Below are 17,407 nucleotides of genomic sequence, written 5' to 3'. Positions count from 1 at the left end.
AGAGAGAGAGAGAGAGAGATTTAGTAGCCAAAACAACCCTATTATTAACGATAAAACAAACCAAAAAGTTTTATTTTGATTTTTGTTAGGTTTAAACTACATTTCCCAGCGTACCGTTCTTGTAGTCAGATTGTAGTCCGGAAGCTTGTTGTAGTCCGGAAGTTTCGCTCTCGCTGTTTTGTTTTTTTTTGGTCGTAGAGTATGAGTGGGCGAGTATAATTAGCGATTAATTTAGCCTTAATCCAGTGATATTTGGTAAATTAACCAGAACCGTTACTGTTCGCTGCTCGTTTTTGCACATGCAGGTTTGTCGGTCAGACCATGAGAAATAAAGCGCGTCCCAATGGCAGATGAAGGATTTCTGGACTGGACAGTCATTGTACTGACATGTCAACACAAAGACAGTGTTTATGCCTTCCAGAGAGGTGGGTTCATGATTTATATCCCCTGTATGTGCTGTTTTATTAAAACACGCTTTGTTTACCAACTTCTTTACAGTTTTGTGAAATTGCTGTTCAGTTTCAGTTTATTTAATCTACATTTGGACTTCCGTGACACTTCATGAAATTAAAATGAAAGGTTTAGAAGATAAACAGTAAATCTTACATAAAGTTCCCTGACTTTTTTTATTTTATTTATTTTTATTTTTTTATTTTTGACATAGTACTGTGGTAATACCATGTTTTTGGTCGTGCACCATGGTAATACCATGGTATTATTTGGAGTACCTTGAATTTTTATGTAAATACCATGTTAAGTAAATATGGTGTCAAACAGTACCATGGTGTTACCATTTGACAACCTTACTGCACTTTCAGGGATCAAACAAATCCCTAAATAATGATGCTACTACAGTGGTAATACCATGTTATGTTAATATGGTACTGGTTGCATACAGTCCCATGGTATTGCCATCTGATAGAATCAATACACTTACAAAAAAAAACAAAACCAAAAAAAAACCTAAAAGTACCATGGTAATTGCATGTTTTATTTGAAACATTCATGATGGTAGTATCATGGTATACTTTGGAGTACTTCATTAATACCATGGTATGTGACTATGTTAATCGATTCATATATCATACCATTTTATAAATTGGATTACCATTGTACCACTGCTTTGTTGTAACCCTGACTGACTAACAATAAACCCAGTTATAAAAACATAACCAAAACCTGTATGGCCCTGATGATGCCAAGTTTTGTGTGTTTCAGAGCTGGAGGTGCGTCAGAAGCGTGGGGTTCTCCCAGCTGGAACTCTGCTGCTCACGGTTCCTGATCCTGACGCCCGGCTGGGCAGTGGTGGGGCCACACTAAACGCCCTGTTGGTGACTGCAGAACACCTGAGCGCTAGAGCCGGATACAGCGTGAGATTCACATTACAGTGAAGGATTGTGTGTGTGCAGATAGTTTGAACACCTGTCATTTTGGCGAGGAGTAACCTTTGTCAAAAACTCCTAAAGGATGTGTGAAAGGTTCCTAATGAAATTGAGATGAATAAAATGAATATGAAATGAAAATAAGAAAATGAAAGTTCCAAATCATAATTTCGAACTGATCCTAATGGGAACAAATAAGAATCCTCTAATATGATAATGTTAATACCTCAATTTCCAACCTCAGTATTTCAGTGGATAAATAGATGTAACCAATATGCGTTTTAACATGATTGTAGTGTGATAAAATCACTTACTAACCTTATCTGTGTAAGTTTATCCAATTTTAAAACTTTGTTGCATGACAATGTCATGATGTAAAGCCTAAAACCCTAAATCGACCATAAAAATTACAATTTAAACAACTTTACATCAAATAATACATGAGTTTTAACATAAGAATTAATGTAAGTGCTTTTCTAAAATTATAAGCTTCACATTTCTGCCTTTAAACCCTCCAAAAATTGGCCCCATTCACTTCCATTGTAAGTGCCTCACTGTAACCATGATTTTTTCTTGTTTTTGTTTTGTTTTAAAGAAAAGGAAGGATGAGTCTAAATTAGTTTTGTGGTACATTATGCCACAAATGCTGTCGATTGAGCTCAACTTGTATTCAACTTTAAGCCTGGAACAAACCAGCTATAACATTACAACATTTGATTCAAAGCAAAAAATTGAATGTTTTGACTGCATTTCCATCACTGTCTGATGTTACAGTTATAGTTATATCAGTGCTAGAGTTCCTAAAGATATTTATGCCAAAATATAATCCAACACCTAGAATGTGTGTTTAGGTGGTGAATGCAGATGTTCTGGATGAAGCCCATATTCTCATCCTACACACGGTCAGTAATGAGAGCAGCATTTCAGATTACAATGAAGTTGATTCTCCGACTTGTGCTGATTGGACAGTGTGTGTGTGTGTAGGGTCGAGATTTTCCATGGGACGGCTGCAGCAGGGCTTTCTGTTGGATGCCGATGCAGAGATCACATTCTGTAGAAGGAGCCATTTGCTGCTTAGACCTGCTGTTGGATTGTCTGTCCACAAAGGTAAGCAAAGCATACATACACGAGCATTTTGTACTGTATGTAACGGAATGAGGTGAGCTTATGATTCTGTAACTTTACTTAAGTAGACACGTTGGTGTAGTTAAACTTCTGTGTTGTTTCAGATTTGCGTTGGATCTCCACCTGGCGTTTGGGTTTGCAGCACTGATATGGTCCTGAATATTCCAACACGACAGTGTGAGCACACACACGCAAACATCTCACCACATATTTGATTTGACCTGATTTGAATTCACCCTCTGGAAAAGTACTGCGAATATAAGGACAGATGAGAAAAACTGATCATTGGTGGAGTTTCTGGTGCCCCCCTAGGGAGCTGGTGCCCTACGCAGACTGTGTATTATGCATATATAGGGAGCGGTGGTACTGGGTGAAATGCCGCTAACAGCACAAATGTGTAATGTATCGGTAGCTGTTTAAAATGTTGCTTAGTGTTGGGCCAAAGTCTGCAAATGATGACTGAAAATATGGCATAAGTTTGACAGTTATGGCCAAAAAACCCGTTGTAATTTAACAGAAGTCACAGATTTGTCATTAAGGAACAAATCATGTCCTACTGCCAGAGGGCCAACTCACGTGTGCTTTTATTTACCTTACAAATATCCATATTTACAGTTTCTGTGTCATAGTTTCAGATTTAGAGATCTAAAGATGTTTCACATTTTTTTATTTTAAAAATTACAATTCTGTCATCATTTTCTCACCCTCATGTTGTTCCAAACCCATATGACTTTCTTTATTCTGTGGAACACAAAAGGAGATGTTTGGCAGAATATTATGGACTGACAGCCTCAGTCACCATTCACTTTCATTGCATTTCTGTTCAAACAGTTAAAGCAAATGGTGACTGAGTCTCTCAGAATTTTCATTTTTGAGTGAACTGTACCTTTAAAGATTCAACTACCAGACGGATCATTTATCTTATCATTTTCACTCTTTGCAGTGATTTCATGGGAAGGGTTCTCTGGTGTTCGGGTTGTGGCGTTGCCAGGTGATGTTTCTTTTGCTGTTAATCACGGAGTCTATCTCACTGATGCAGAGGTGCGGTGTGCAAAGAATTGGGTTGAAATTTATTTTTGCACTTTTGGATCACTTTCTGATAGATTTTTAATGATTTATCTCACAGGGCAGAGTGCGAGACATAATATATAAGGGCTCGAAAGAGAAGATCAGCTCTACAACACTGCATGATGGGAAAGTACCCCTGGTATGAATTTGATTAGTTGTTTTTGTTACTGAACATGCTGTCGACTTAAAGATATTCATTATGTTTCCTGAAGTCCACTTTTAATGTTAGTCAAGGATTATTGTGGCTAAAATGGTCATAGTTCACTTTTAGATGTCCATTTTACATCTTTTCTCTGACCCTAAACAGGCTGTTTTTGTTACTGTACCTTTAAGAATTCTGTTTGTATATGACCTCTGTTATGATTGGCTAACTTCGGCAGACAAGCATAGTTCACACTGTAGGTTTTATATCAATGTGCTCATGGTTGTAACGTCATTCAGAGGTCATTTATAGGATAATTAATATGATGGACTGGAAAGGGAGCTTTGCATACGTCTACATAGTATCGTAATACTTTGCCATTTTAATGGAGATCACCGGAAGCATGAATGCTTTGGAATAAAATAATTTTATCATTGCATTTTGTTAATATTAAAGGGGATTAGAGTTAATCAAATGTATTAGATCTCTAGTATGCAGCTTCGTAATTAAATGTGTCTCTGTAAATGCAGGTATCGGGGCCTGTATTTTTCTCCAGGACTGTTTCTGAGAGACTTCTGCAGACTCATGTAACATCTCCGTTAGATGGCTGCACTTATCTCGGCATGGACTCTGGAGCGCCACCTCTTGAGGTAAACATAAACAAACTCTCAAACTTACAACATCTTTAAAATTGTTCTCTTTTTCTCATCTGTCTCTCCCTCTCTCTTTCAGATTTCTCTCTTTCTGGATATTCTGGTGTGCCTTTGCTCTGACATGACAGAACATGAATTTATTAATGGAGAGAGACCAGGCTGCACTTCCCCATCCGGACCACAAGGGGCAGTAGTGAGGAGTGGTCGCACTGTGCTGTGGAGGACCCTCAGAGGAGCCTCAATATCTATGTGTAAGTTTTGCCTTCTATCCCTCTAATTTTCTCTCTTGCTTATAACGAAAATTTGTACATAATAAATAGGCTCCTGATGTGAACACGTGCAAAACTGAGTGTGATTGCATGGCTATGTAAGGAATGGAATACTAGCTTACTGCATACTGTGCAATACTGTATACTTAGTACTACACGGTATGCATTTGAAAACAGTAGTATGCTAGACGTTAGCTACATATATATATATACTGATCAATATTAAAACCACCTGCCTAATATTGTGTTATTATAACATGCTGTTATTCTCACCACAATTGTACAGAGCGGTTATCTGAGTTACTGTAGACTTTGTTAATTCAAACCAGTCTGGTCATTCTCTGTTGACCTCTCTCATCAACAAGGCATTTCCATCCACAGAACTGCCACTCACTGGATGTTTTTTGTTTCTGGCACCATTCTGAGTAAATTCTAGAGACTGTTGTGCTTGAAAATCCCAGGAGATCAGCAGTTACAGAAATACTCAAACCAGCCCATCTGGCACCAACAATCATGCCACGCTCCAAATCACTGAGATCACATTTTGTCGCCATTCTGGTGGTTGATGTGAACATTAACTGAAGCTCCTGACCTGCATCTGAATGATTTTATGCCCTGCACTGCTGCCACACGATTGGCTGATTAGATAATTGCATGGCATGATTGTTGGTGCCAGATGGGCTGGTTTGAGTATTTCTGTAACTGCTGATCTCCTGGGATTTTCACACACAACAGTCTCTAGAATTTACTCAGAATAGTGCCAAAAACAAAAAAATCATCCAATGAGCGGAAGTTCTGTGGATGGAAACGCCTTGTTGGTGAGAGAGGTCAACAGAGGATGGCCAGACTGGTTCGAACTGACAAAGTCTACGGTAACTCAGATAACTGCTCTGTACAATTGTGGCGGGTTGGCGCTGTTTTGGGGGCACGAGGGGGACCTACACAATATTAGGCAGGAGGTTTTAATGTTGTGGCTGATCAGTGTGTGTGTGTGTGTGTGTGTGTGTGTGTGTGTGTGTGTGTGTGTGTGTGTGTGTGTGTGTGTGTATATGTATGTATGTATGTATGTATGTATGCATGTATGTATGTATGTGTGTGTATATATATATATATACATACATACATACATACAGTTGTGCTCAAAAGTTTACATACCCTGGCAGAAATTGTGAAATTTTGGCATTGATTTTGAAAATATGACTGATCATGCAAAGAAAACGGTCTTTTATTTAAGGATAGTGATCATATTAAGCCATTTATCATCACATAGTTGTTTGGTTCCTTTTTAAATCATAATGATAACAGAAATCACCCAAATGGCCCTGATCAAAAGTTTACATCCCCTTGAATGTTTGGCCTTGTTACAGACACACAAGGTGACACACACAGGTTTAAATGGCAATTAAAGGTTAATTTCCACACCTGTGGCTTTTAAAAGTGCAATTAGTGCCTGTGTATAAATAATCAATGAGTTTGTTAGCTCTCACGTGGATGCACTGAGCAGGCTAGATACTGAGCCATGGGGAGCAGAAAAGAACTGTCAAAGACCTGCATAACAAGGTAATGGAACTTTATAAAGATGGAAAAGGATATAAAAAGATATCCAAAGCCTTGAAAATGCCAGTCAGTACTGTTCAATCACTTATTAAGTGGAAAATTCGGGGATCTGTTGATACCAAGCCAAGATCAGGTAGACCAAGAAAGATTTCAGCCACAACTGCCAGAAGAATTGTTCGGGATACAAAGAAAAACCTACAGGTAACCTCAGGAGAAATATGGGCTGCTCTGGAAAAAGATGGTGTGGTTGTTTCAAGGAGCACAATATGACGATACTTGAAAAAAATGAGCTGCATGGTCGAGTTGCCAGAAAGAAGCCAATGCCACAAAAAAGCCCGGTTAATATGTAAGCATCTTGACACGCCTCACAGCTTCTGGCACACTGTAATTTGGAGTGACGAGACCAAAATAGAGCTTTATGGTCACAACCATAAGCGCTATGTTTGGAGAGGGGTCAACAAGTATTGTGCTCCTTGAAACGTCTTTTTCCAGAGCAGCCTGTATTTCTCCTGAGGCTACCTGTGGGTTTTTCTTTGTATCCCGAACAATTCTTCTGGCAGTTGTGGCTGAAATCTTTCTTGGTCTACCTGACCTTGGCTTGGTATCAAGAGATCCCCGAATTTTACACTTCATAATAATTTTCAAAATCAATGCCAAAATTTCAGAATTTCTGCCAGGGTATGCAAACTTTTGAGCACAACTGTATATATATGTTTAACTCGGCCTTTAGTATCCAGTAATTATTTTCGTAATAAATGTAGTTCTTTTGCATTTTTTTTATTCAAGTTTGTGTAAAAACGTCTTAACTTATGGCAGTCCGATCACATAATGTGTTAAGAAAATTTAATTTTTATCCGGTTCATTAGTCACATGGGAATTGGACGGTCAAGTCAAACGCATTGCATTTTTGGATATAGTATCTAGTCCTGTCTTTCTCTGTTGTTTACTTTACATTTTGTCATCCATTCTTTGCATATAGACAATGTGCATACTGTGAAATAGGTAGAGTAGTATGATATTCTGAACATTGCCTTTGTCTTTCCAGTTTACATTCCAGAGGGCCGCTATGATTATTTGACGCAATCAGGCCGAGAACATGTTGTTCGTCTTACAAAATCGGGATCAGAGACGATAATTCTCTCTCATATTCAGGTAGGAAATGTATCTCTTAAGTCCAAAGTATACTTCAGTTCTCCGCGTGCTGCTACGTCTCACGCACAGTGCGAGTACAATTGACTGTACTAAGAATGTATCACAAAGCAGTTGTGATGCACGTGGGTCAAATTACTCCATATGGGCCACTCAACTGTGCGCAAGGCGAAATAGCATGCAAAAAAAAACAAAGTACCGCTTACAAAAAATCTAAACCAGCCACAAACTTGTGACAAATTTACAGCAAATTTGCCGCAAATTATTTTCACGTGCAAATGAGCTTGTGATTTGCCGCAAATGTTTGCCAGTGGTTTGCAGCTCTTCACCGCTAGTGGTGAACCTGCGGCAAACCTTTGGAAACAATGGACAATTTGCCATGAACTCTCGATTTTTGTAAGGGATACCCTGGCCTCCAAATTCTTTTGGTATTACTGATGTTGTTATTTGAAACACTCTTTCTGTTTTAAAGAATGTGAAGTCTGTGGAAGAAGGCAGCAAGGTGATTAATAGCGTGTTGGAAGGAGAAGTTTGTGTATCAGCAGGAGCTGTTGTGCAGCACTGCCACCTACAGGTCTGGAGTGGCTAAACTAATTTCAGTTATCTGTTTAAAGTCAATATGAAATTAAAATGGACCCTTGTTACTTTATTAATACACATCCCTGGTCTTTTTGTGCATGAGTCTTCTACATTCTTTCTTTGTGAATTTCCTGTTTCACTCTGTAGTGTGCCACATTACAGATGAAAAATGGGTTGCAAATGTAATTTCATGTTGATTTTAGGTAAAGCTTGTAACAGATATTACAGTTATCTAAAATAAAATGTAAATATTATTTAAAGGGCCCAGTCCAGGTGCATTCTGGGTGCCTGCTGTCGGGTCTGGATTTGACCTCATCATCCTGCATCCAGCGTCTACCTCTGTGCAGTGACATCATCATTCAGGGACACAGAGTGGTGCTTGGAGAGTTAAAGTTAACTGTGTACACAGTTTTTGGAGCTCATGATTGTTTAGAGGTAGGTTTAAAACTAGTTCCTATGAAGCAGATATAGTGAGTTGTATGCATTTTTTAGGAAGGAGAATATATAAGACAAATTATGTTGTAAATTTATCGCACCACAGGCTCACACTGATGATGTCACAGCCTTATTCCTTAATCAAAAATGGAGCGAGTTTTACAATCGGACTGGAATAATGTAAGAAACTAAGTCTACATTCATACCTTCCTATCAGAGAGTTTAATCTTGGTCTATACTTCAGCTTATTCTGGACTAAACCGACCACTTGGACAGGAAAATGCTGTTTGACTGACTTTTAAAGTGGCCAACCAAATGTTTTTTTACAGATCTGGTCTGTAAATGCCCAGAGCATCAGTGAGCGTGTTTATATGCACAATCTTACAGTGATTATGCTTAATAAGCATAAATATCAGTGTATTGGTGTGCATGTAAACACATTCATTCTGTCTAAAATGTGCATGTGTGTGTTAAAGGCCTGTGGACCTTTGGGGACCTGAGAAGACAAAGTCTTGCTGTCTGCTGGATGCCCAATTGTTCCCAGTGTTCATACCACATTCGGGGCCTGTGGGACTGGATGGAGTTTGTTGGCTGCTGGGGGATGCTGGGAGGCTGGCAAGCTGGAGAGAAGCCTGGAGACTCTCACTCAGGGATATTCTGATTCTTACTGACCAGCAGATGGAGCTACAGTGGAGAGAGGAGTTGTTCTTCAGTGTGGGCCGAAGGAGATCCGTTGACACTTTGCAGGGCCACACAGATCTCAGTCTTCTTCCATTCTTCAGAGCAGCAGCGCTGGCCGGCCAGCAGGAGGCGCTACTACAAATGCTGGACTCAGGTGAGGAGACAAGTGTGAGAAATGGTTAATGTATGATGACTTCTGAAGGCAGGGCACGCACCAATTTTTTTATTTTTTTTAAAGGGCGGAACCTGGGTCAGCCACCTGTCAAACGCATTTCATCACCAGAGCAAATGAACAGTGACCAAACAAAAACAGACTAATAATATAAATTATATATTAGACTTAAATTAGACTTTGAAAAAAAAACTGATTGACCCTCCTACAAAGATCAGACATAGTTTGCAAATGTTAACTGCACAAAAGGTGATTTGATGAATTTGCTTTTTTTTTTTTTTTTCTTCATTTTCACCCAATTTGGAATGCCCAATTCCCAATGCGCTCTAAGTCCTAGTGGTTGCGTAGTGATTCGCCTCCATCCGGGTGGCAGAGGACGAATCCCAGCTGCCTCCTCGTCTGAGACCGTCAACCTGCGCATCTTATCATGTGGCTTGTTGAGCGTGGCTCCACGGATACATAACGCGTGTGGAGGCTTCACGCCACCCACCACGGCATCCACGCTCAACTCACCACGCACCCCACTGAGAATGAACCACATTATAGTGACCACGAGGAGGTTATCCCATGTGACTCTACCCTCCCTACCAACCGGGCCAATTTGGTTGCTTAGGAGACCTGGCTGGAGTCACTCAGCACACCCTGGGATTCGAACTCGCGAACTAGCAAACTCGAGGGGTGGTAGCCAGCGTCTTTTACCACTGAGCTATCCAGGCCCCATTAATTAGCTTTTGTTAACATAACACTGTGCTTTTCCCTTGAGTGCTTGACTTTACCCATGAGCGCAAGCTCCGAAGCAGTCACTGAACGCCGCCTATAGCGGAACTTGGGTGGACTGACCAAATTTAGACATGTGAATAAAGATTTCTGCCACAGACATTCATTTTTTACATACCATAATAATTTAATTTAATTATAGAAATGAACAAATATATTTTTGGAAGTTTAAATAATCCTTTCAAAATCCACTGTGCTCTAAAATCTGTCTGAAGGTCCCGATATTTTCTGTTTTTCTCAGTGGCTGCAGGCAGCAGTGATGATCTGGGCGTAGCGGCACGTTGTCTGGCCTGTATCGCTGATGTCCTCGGCTGTCTGGCAGGGGAGGGTAAAGGGGGTTTGCGTAGCGGACCAGCGGCAAATCCATCATGGGCTCCTGCTTTCAAACTCCTAGAAGATGAAAACTTACCAGCAGGTGTCCAAGAACTAGCTAGTCAGAGAAACCGCTGGCTCAGTAGGTCAGTGTATAATTCCTTTTTTAAATTAATGATTAATAATTATTTATTAATATAAATATGAATCATTGTAATTAATAATTGTTTACATTTCATTTTAATATGTCTGACTGTTACTATTAACTACTAATACAGAGTAAATATTCAGTGAGATTCTTGGAATCTTAAAGTGTAAAAAATGTGAGATTGTGGCAGTTTTATAAGGGCTGTTCTTTTGAATTATTTTTAAAGCACTTTTTTAACTTGTTTAACTTTCCTTGAACCTTAGCTGGTAATGTAGCATAATAATGTGATAACGTGATGCTGATTTTGTTGCTCGGCATCCCAAAAGACTTTCAAGTGTTTTTCTGTGCTGCAGTCTGGAAATATGCAGCCTATGGCTTATTGATTATAATGGTGGTGATCTATTTGATCAAGTTTGTCATTCCCTTGCATTGTAGACATGCGTGTATTTATTGTGTTATGACCATTTCTGTAGTAGTTATACTCAGTTGACGCGCTGAGTTAAAGTGATTGTGATTGCTCTCTAAAGACCAGATTTGTTGGTGCGAGCTGCCAGGCACTATGAGGGGGCGGGGCAGATACTGCTGCGGAAGGCGGTGATGTCAGCACGCAAGTTTGTGTTCATTGGTCAAGGAGAGATGCTGCCCATGGGTGAATGGCAGGATGTGGAGTGTCCAGCTCGACTGGATCTGTCAGGTGAGAACAAAACATCATTCAACTGCACTACAGGAAACTACACTTACATTTAATCATAAAGCAGATACTGTTATAAAAAGCAACTCACAAATGAAGAAAAACACACAAGTAATTTATTATACAGGAGTATAATATTAGTGGATTATAATATTCCACAACAGTGTAATGCAGTAGTAAACCAAGTGAAATTGCAGTGATGTCAGTGCTTTATAGCAATGTTTTTTTAAAATATTATATTAATATTGTATATGTTTCTTTTTAGATTATAGCACTTTTTTTCATATTGAGTTTTTAAATTATATATTTACTATATAGACAGTTGTAAAAAAAATAAAAATATATATATATATATATGTGCGTGTGCGTGTGTGTGTGCGCGCGCGCGCATCTGTTTTATATTTTATATTGCACGTTTTTCATATTATGAGTTTTACATGATATTTTATGTACAGAATGTATATAAACAGTGTGGACTTATAAGGTGTGTGTTTGATTAACTTACCAGGTGGCTGGAGTGATACTCCACCTATTGCATTTGAGCATGGCGGACTCGTGGTCAATGTGGCCATCAAGGTGGATGGAAAACGGCCCATTGGAGCCAGAGTTCGACGCATTCCAGAACCTCATTTGCTATTGGTCAGCACCAGTGGTGAACCGGGCTGCAGTATTTCCACAGAAACGCTCTGTGAGGTTCTTACTGACCTGGAAGACTATTGCCAACCACAAGCTCCAGGTGAGATGCTCTTTGTTTGCGTGGTGTTGTTCTTTGCAAAGACATATGTGTTGATGCCCAGTTAAGGGTGGTGTTTGTGTTTGTTGTGGATAGTCTGTGTCAGGTGTATCTGTGTGTTTTGTATGGTCGGTTATGGTCAGCATAAATAAATATTTGAGGTGTTCACTAAAGATGTGTGTGTGTTTTAGGTGCCCTACTCAAAGCCGTGTGTGTGTGCAGTGAGTTGGTGTGTGTATCGTCTCCTCTCTCTCTGAAAGAGCAGTTATTACAGCGGTGGGGTGGTGGACTGGAGCTGCACAGCTGGTCGACATTACCACATGGTTCTGGACTCGGTGAGTAAATTACAGCTCCTATCTTCGTGCTTTAATTTGTGTGCAAAATAGCTGGTTTCTGCAAAATATACATAATGTACCTTAAATAAAAGACTGTGTTACATTTTATTTGGTAATCACATAGATCCAAGATGTTGGTTGCATCACAGAAATAAAGTTGAGAAGAATGATGGATGTGATGAATGTTGAATGTCTGTGTGTGTGTGTGTGTTTATACTGTAGGCACCAGCAGTATTCTGGCAGGTGCGGCTCTTGCTGCAGTTTACAGATGTACGGGGCGGAGCTATGACACAACATCTTTAATTCATGATGTTCTTTACCTGGAGCAGATGCTCACCACCGGTATGAGGAAGCTTTTATTAAAGTGTTCTGGAAAACAGTTTGAAAAAAGCATTATTTTTGAAATTTTGTTTGGAGAAACATTGTAGTTTGTGTCTTGTTGTGTTTCAGGTGGTGGATGGCAGGACCAGGTTGGTGGGCTGTTTGGAGGGGTAAAGCTGGCACGATCCGCAGCTAAGTTACCGCTGAAAGTGGACGTAGAGCAGCTACCTCTCTCTCAAGACTTTGTGTCTGTTCTGCAAAAGCATCTCCTTCTAGTTTACACTGGAAAGACGCGTTTAGCACGAAACCTGCTGCAGGTATGAGTGACTGATTCTGAGAGTCAGGCTTTATTTACACTCTGAACATGTTGTCGGATTGTTTGTGTGTGTGCAGGATGTGGTGCGGAACTGGTATGCACGTTTACCCTCAATCGTACAGAATGCAGAGCAGCTTGTGACCAATGCAGAGGAATGTGCACAAGCCTGCAGAGAGGGTAAGAGTCCACACACACTCTTAGTCTTCACGTCTGTTGTAAGTTTTGATAGCTACGGTGCCTAGGAAAATCTTCAGCAACACTATATTACTTCATCACACTGTACAACTTCATCCTCTTTCTCTCAGGATCTCTGTCCAGACTGGGTGTGTGTATGGACAGATACTGGCAGCAGAAGAAGCTGATGGCTCCGGGCTGTGAGCCAGCGGCAGTGAGAGTTATGATGAATGCACTTTATCCTCTGAGTTTAGGACAGAGTCTAGCAGGGGCGGGAGGAGGTGGCTTCCTGTTCTTGCTCACTCGTGACCCGCAGCAGCAGGAAAGAGTGAGAGAGGTTCTCAGTAACACACAGGTGAGTGATTGAGACAGATACAACCAGTGTTGAGTGTAATCTAATTACAAAGTAATTAATTACTGTAATCTAATTAGTGTAGTGCATTAAATTTCCTGTTCTTGCAATCAGATTAAAGTTACTAACTTTCAAATGAGTTAATAACTTTTAAATACACTACTTGGGATACACATACTTTTAAAATTATATTATTTATGTACAGTAGGGCTGCTCGATTATGGCAAAAATCATAATCACGATTATTTTGGTCAATACCGAGATCACGATTATTCACTTCACGCAACTTATAGACGCGGCACTGACCGCACAAAGAAATGCCGGTTTCGGAGTTTATTTTCATAACCCGCTTCCTTATTATTTGAACTTTAATAAAGGATGCTTTAAAGATATAACGCTGGGGTGTTTCATTGCGAAACGGAATGCGGCACAATAATCGTTTTATCTCGATTATCTTGTTTTCATAATCGTTGGAAGCCAAAATCGTAATTAAAAATTAAATCCAATTAATTGCCCAGCCCTAATGTACAGGATAATACATTTAAAACATGAATTACGTTAATATGTACATCTGTTTGTGTTTCTGTGTTAGCTGAAGGGTGTGCGCCCCCTAATGAACAAGAAAGAAATATTATTTTGAATTCGTTGAGCAAAAAAACAAAAGCTTTTCTGTGAAGTGTTTTAGAAAGTAACTTAAAAGTAATTCGTAATGTGTACTTTTTCAATGAAGCAATCAATAAGTCAGTAATCTGATTACAATTTTAGAGAAGTAATTTGTTGTGAATTACTTTTTGCAGTAACTTTCCCAACAGTGGGCACAACCTTTCCAGTGCAAGAAAGTAGGATGTATTGTTTTTTTACAGTATGTTATTCTTACATGCACTTAAGGGAAATTTTTATCTCCTTGAAAAATCAATTGAGTTTGATTAACTCATCATTATAATGCAGTTTTTATTGTCAATATCACCAGTCAGCAAAATAGAATTAAGTAATTTATTGAAGCAACCACTGAAACTCTACAACTCCAAAACAAGATGTACAGTATGTTGACATAAAGTGTGCATAAAATCGTTTCCACTTTGCAGCTTATTCTATAGCTTAAGAACTGCCCACTTCCAGGACCCCGTTCAACCTAAAATAGGTTTTTGTTTGAAAACGCATTGATTTTGCTACGTTCATGTCTTTCATCCACACTGGAACGGCATTTTCCTCCACGAAAGCCACATAACGAGTAGGCCTATTGCATACTTTAGAAAACTACGATGTCAGGAAATAAATAAAACAAGGTTTTCAACCAAATATGTATTAGTGTGGATGAGATCTTAGACAGGAAGAGACTGTTCGACTGAGGTGTAAAATGACCAACAAAGATGTCACTATGTGTTGTTTAAGGGTGGATAAACCTGAAATCTGTGATACCTCAAAAATAGGCTGGCGGATGGTCCCCAAAGTCTACCTCATACAGATTGACAAATGTGATTGCAAAATGGATCGCTGTAGACTGTAGGCCAGTGGTTTATATTCAACTATGGAAATAAAAATAAATATATATTGACTTCTAAAGACACTTTTTGTCTAGTCAATGCTTTACTTGTCTAAATTATCTTAATTTAGGGCTTTTCTCAGCCAGTATTTCTATGCAATTCATTGCAATGTGATTTGCCTTTAGGTAAAGAGACTTGGACTAGAAACAATTAATGCTTAATTTAACCACTAGTAAAAATATAAAAGTTAAATGTATTTAATGACTATTGTTGGTCCTGTTGTTGTGTTTTCACAGGGTATTTGTTCATTCAGTGTGCATTCAGTGGAGTTGGATATGGACGGGATCTCAATCATTCAGAAGAGCTCTGAACATCCTGACTAACAAGTGCTGCTCCACAAACACATGATCAGCAATCAATTTAAATGAGAGTTGGAGGACCTTTCATACAATAAATAATAAAACCAATATTTTTCAGTAAATGTAACGTGTAGTATACATATGTATTTTGTGTAGGAATAATTAGGAATTTAAATGTACCAAAAATGATATTTGATAATTGCACAATACCATTTAGGTTTATTCTTCTTTGCACTAAATGTGAAAGAAATGGACATAAAATCACTTTATTGTCATGTTATTCAGGAATTAGCTATTTTTACTCTGTCCCTACATCTTTTGCATTTTTATTACCTATATAATGACGATTAAAGTAACGATTAACGTTTAAAATGATGATTAAATAATGAAATAACTTGTGTGTATAAATGATTTTTGCACATGATATATAACAACTTACTTGTTTCACAGCGAGACCTTGTTTTAAGGAATATTTGTTTCTTACATACTAATATTTACCTGGTAGCTTACCTGCCTTTTTACGTTTTTTTTTTTTTTTTTTTTTACAATTGCTAACAAGCGTTTACTTATACTTAAGATACTTTTTCTAAACTCTTAACACAGCAACACACCTACATCACACAATTAGCCAAATAGTAAATTTTCTGTTCAAAACCACATGTTGTTCTTTAAATACCAACTCTACATTTCAAAATGCAAAATGCAAAAAAAAAAAAAAATGCACTTTCTCTACATATACTAACTCTATCAAAACACGGCAAACACGAATCAATATCAAAACACTAGCACGTTTTCTATCCAACAGGAACATATAGTCAATTATAGTACAGTTACAAAAACTGCATTACTTGTCATGTTTCAGATCTACCTGCATACAATGGACAATATGAAATCCATTGTTTTTATAATTCAGTTTCCTTTTACTGTAAACCACTCTGCATTTTTGGTTGTGTGTTGAATATGTGCGTTCTTGGCAACATACTTTCTAAAAGTGAATGAGTCATCATTACTTATAGAATGTACAGTAGAAAAAAATAGTGACAGAATTGCTGCAGTGAAAACTTTACAGTATTACAGTAGCAGCATGAAATTGCTGCCAGTGATCAACAACAAATCCAACATACATGGCCTTTGGTTCCAAATGTGTAAAAATAAAACGCAATTACAGTAAATCAGCTATTTCTCAGTGTTTCAATGGTCTGTTCATTCAAAAATGCTTATCAGCTGTTTCAGTAGAGCTTTTGAGCTGCTGTTGTTGCAGAAGTAGAGGCTTTATACTATATTTACTGTAAGGTTTGGAACATTAGGTCTTCATTTCTGGCATGGGCAAGCATTTGTAAATAAGACAAGAAAGATCCATGATTTTGGTATTGGGTAAGCTTGTAGGTAAAGAAAATGTAAGCATTTTAGAAACGTGTTAATTGACTGCATGTTCTGTGAAAACAACATGAATTGTGTTAATGGTATGGTCCAAAACAGACGGATGTGACTACAGATTGAACAAAAGGATGTCAGTGATTGTTAAAATAAAACAAAACTGTAATAAATATGTATTTAATCAATCAGCATTTTTAACATCCTGAAGTTGTTTATCAAACAACTTGTAAACAACCTTGAGCAACATATTCAGAAACAAATGTAATGTGTCATATAGCATGAACTTGTTTGTTATTTTATTGATACCTAAATTATTAACTTGATCTTGCACCTGCTGCTAAATCTGAGTTTTTCTGTCAGGTATTGGATCGAATTGATGATCATTAGTCCTTTCAGCAGGAATGTGTCAACTTTTGACTTTTTAGAAACTGTCAAACATACGTTATTTTTTTTTTATCCCCTTTTCTCTCCAATTTGGAATGCCCACTGCTTACTAGGTCCTTGAGGTGGCGCGGTTACTCACCTCAATCCGCGTGGCGGAGGACAAGTCTCAGTTGCCTCCGCTTCTGAGACCGTCAATCCACGCATTATCACGTGGCTCGCCGTGCATGACACGGAGACTCACAGCATGTGGAGACTCATGCTATTCTACACAATCCACACACAACTTACCACATGCTCCATTGAGAGTGAACCACTAATCGCGACCACGAGGAGGTTACCCCATGTAACTCTACCCTCCCTAGCAACCGGGCCAATTTGTTTGCTTAGGAGACACTCAGCACACCCTGGATTCGAACTCGCGACTCCAGGGGT

General features: G+C 38.7%; 1 protein-coding gene across 1 annotated transcript; it reads left to right on the top strand.

Moving 5' to 3' along the window:
• The first annotated feature begins 153 nt into the window (after positions 1–153).
• LOC127437669 (L-fucose kinase) lies at positions 154–16,386 on the top strand. The gene is made up of 23 exons (XM_051692729.1): positions 154–425; positions 1,219–1,370; positions 2,234–2,284; positions 2,367–2,489; positions 2,612–2,684; positions 3,451–3,548; positions 3,634–3,714; positions 4,248–4,367; positions 4,450–4,621; positions 7,242–7,348; positions 7,818–7,919; positions 8,186–8,359; positions 8,466–8,539; positions 8,836–9,194; positions 10,231–10,447; positions 10,977–11,143; positions 11,649–11,876; positions 12,065–12,208; positions 12,431–12,550; positions 12,659–12,846; positions 12,923–13,022; positions 13,151–13,374; positions 15,152–16,386. The coding sequence occupies exons 1-23, from the start codon at positions 344–346 to the stop codon at positions 15,236–15,238; spliced, it is 3,243 nt and encodes a 1,080-aa protein (XP_051548689.1). The 5' UTR covers positions 154–343; the 3' UTR covers positions 15,239–16,386.
• Positions 16,387–17,407: the final 1,021 nt, after the last annotated feature.

Source organism: Myxocyprinus asiaticus, chromosome 48 (assembly GCF_019703515.2).
Source record: "Myxocyprinus asiaticus isolate MX2 ecotype Aquarium Trade chromosome 48, UBuf_Myxa_2, whole genome shotgun sequence".
NCBI lineage: Eukaryota > Metazoa > Chordata > Actinopteri > Cypriniformes > Catostomidae > Myxocyprinus > Myxocyprinus asiaticus.
The sequence above is the reverse complement of the archived record's forward strand: the minus strand, read 5'-3'. Positions and strand labels throughout refer to the sequence as shown.

What these genes read in the sequence shown, in the direction of transcription:
- LOC127437669 (XM_051692729.1), top strand. Translation starts at nt 344, where the DNA reads ATGGCAGATGAAGGATTTCTGGACTGGACAGTCATTGTACTGACATGT. An exon ending in TGTTTATGCCTTCCAGAGAG is followed by an intron (nt 426 to 1,218) that starts GTGGGTTCATGA and finishes TGTGTGTTTCAG; the next exon opens with AGCTGGAGGTGCGTCAGAAG. An exon ending in GCGCTAGAGCCGGATACAGC is followed by an intron (nt 1,371 to 2,233) that starts GTGAGATTCACA and finishes ATGTGTGTTTAG; the next exon opens with GTGGTGAATGCAGATGTTCT.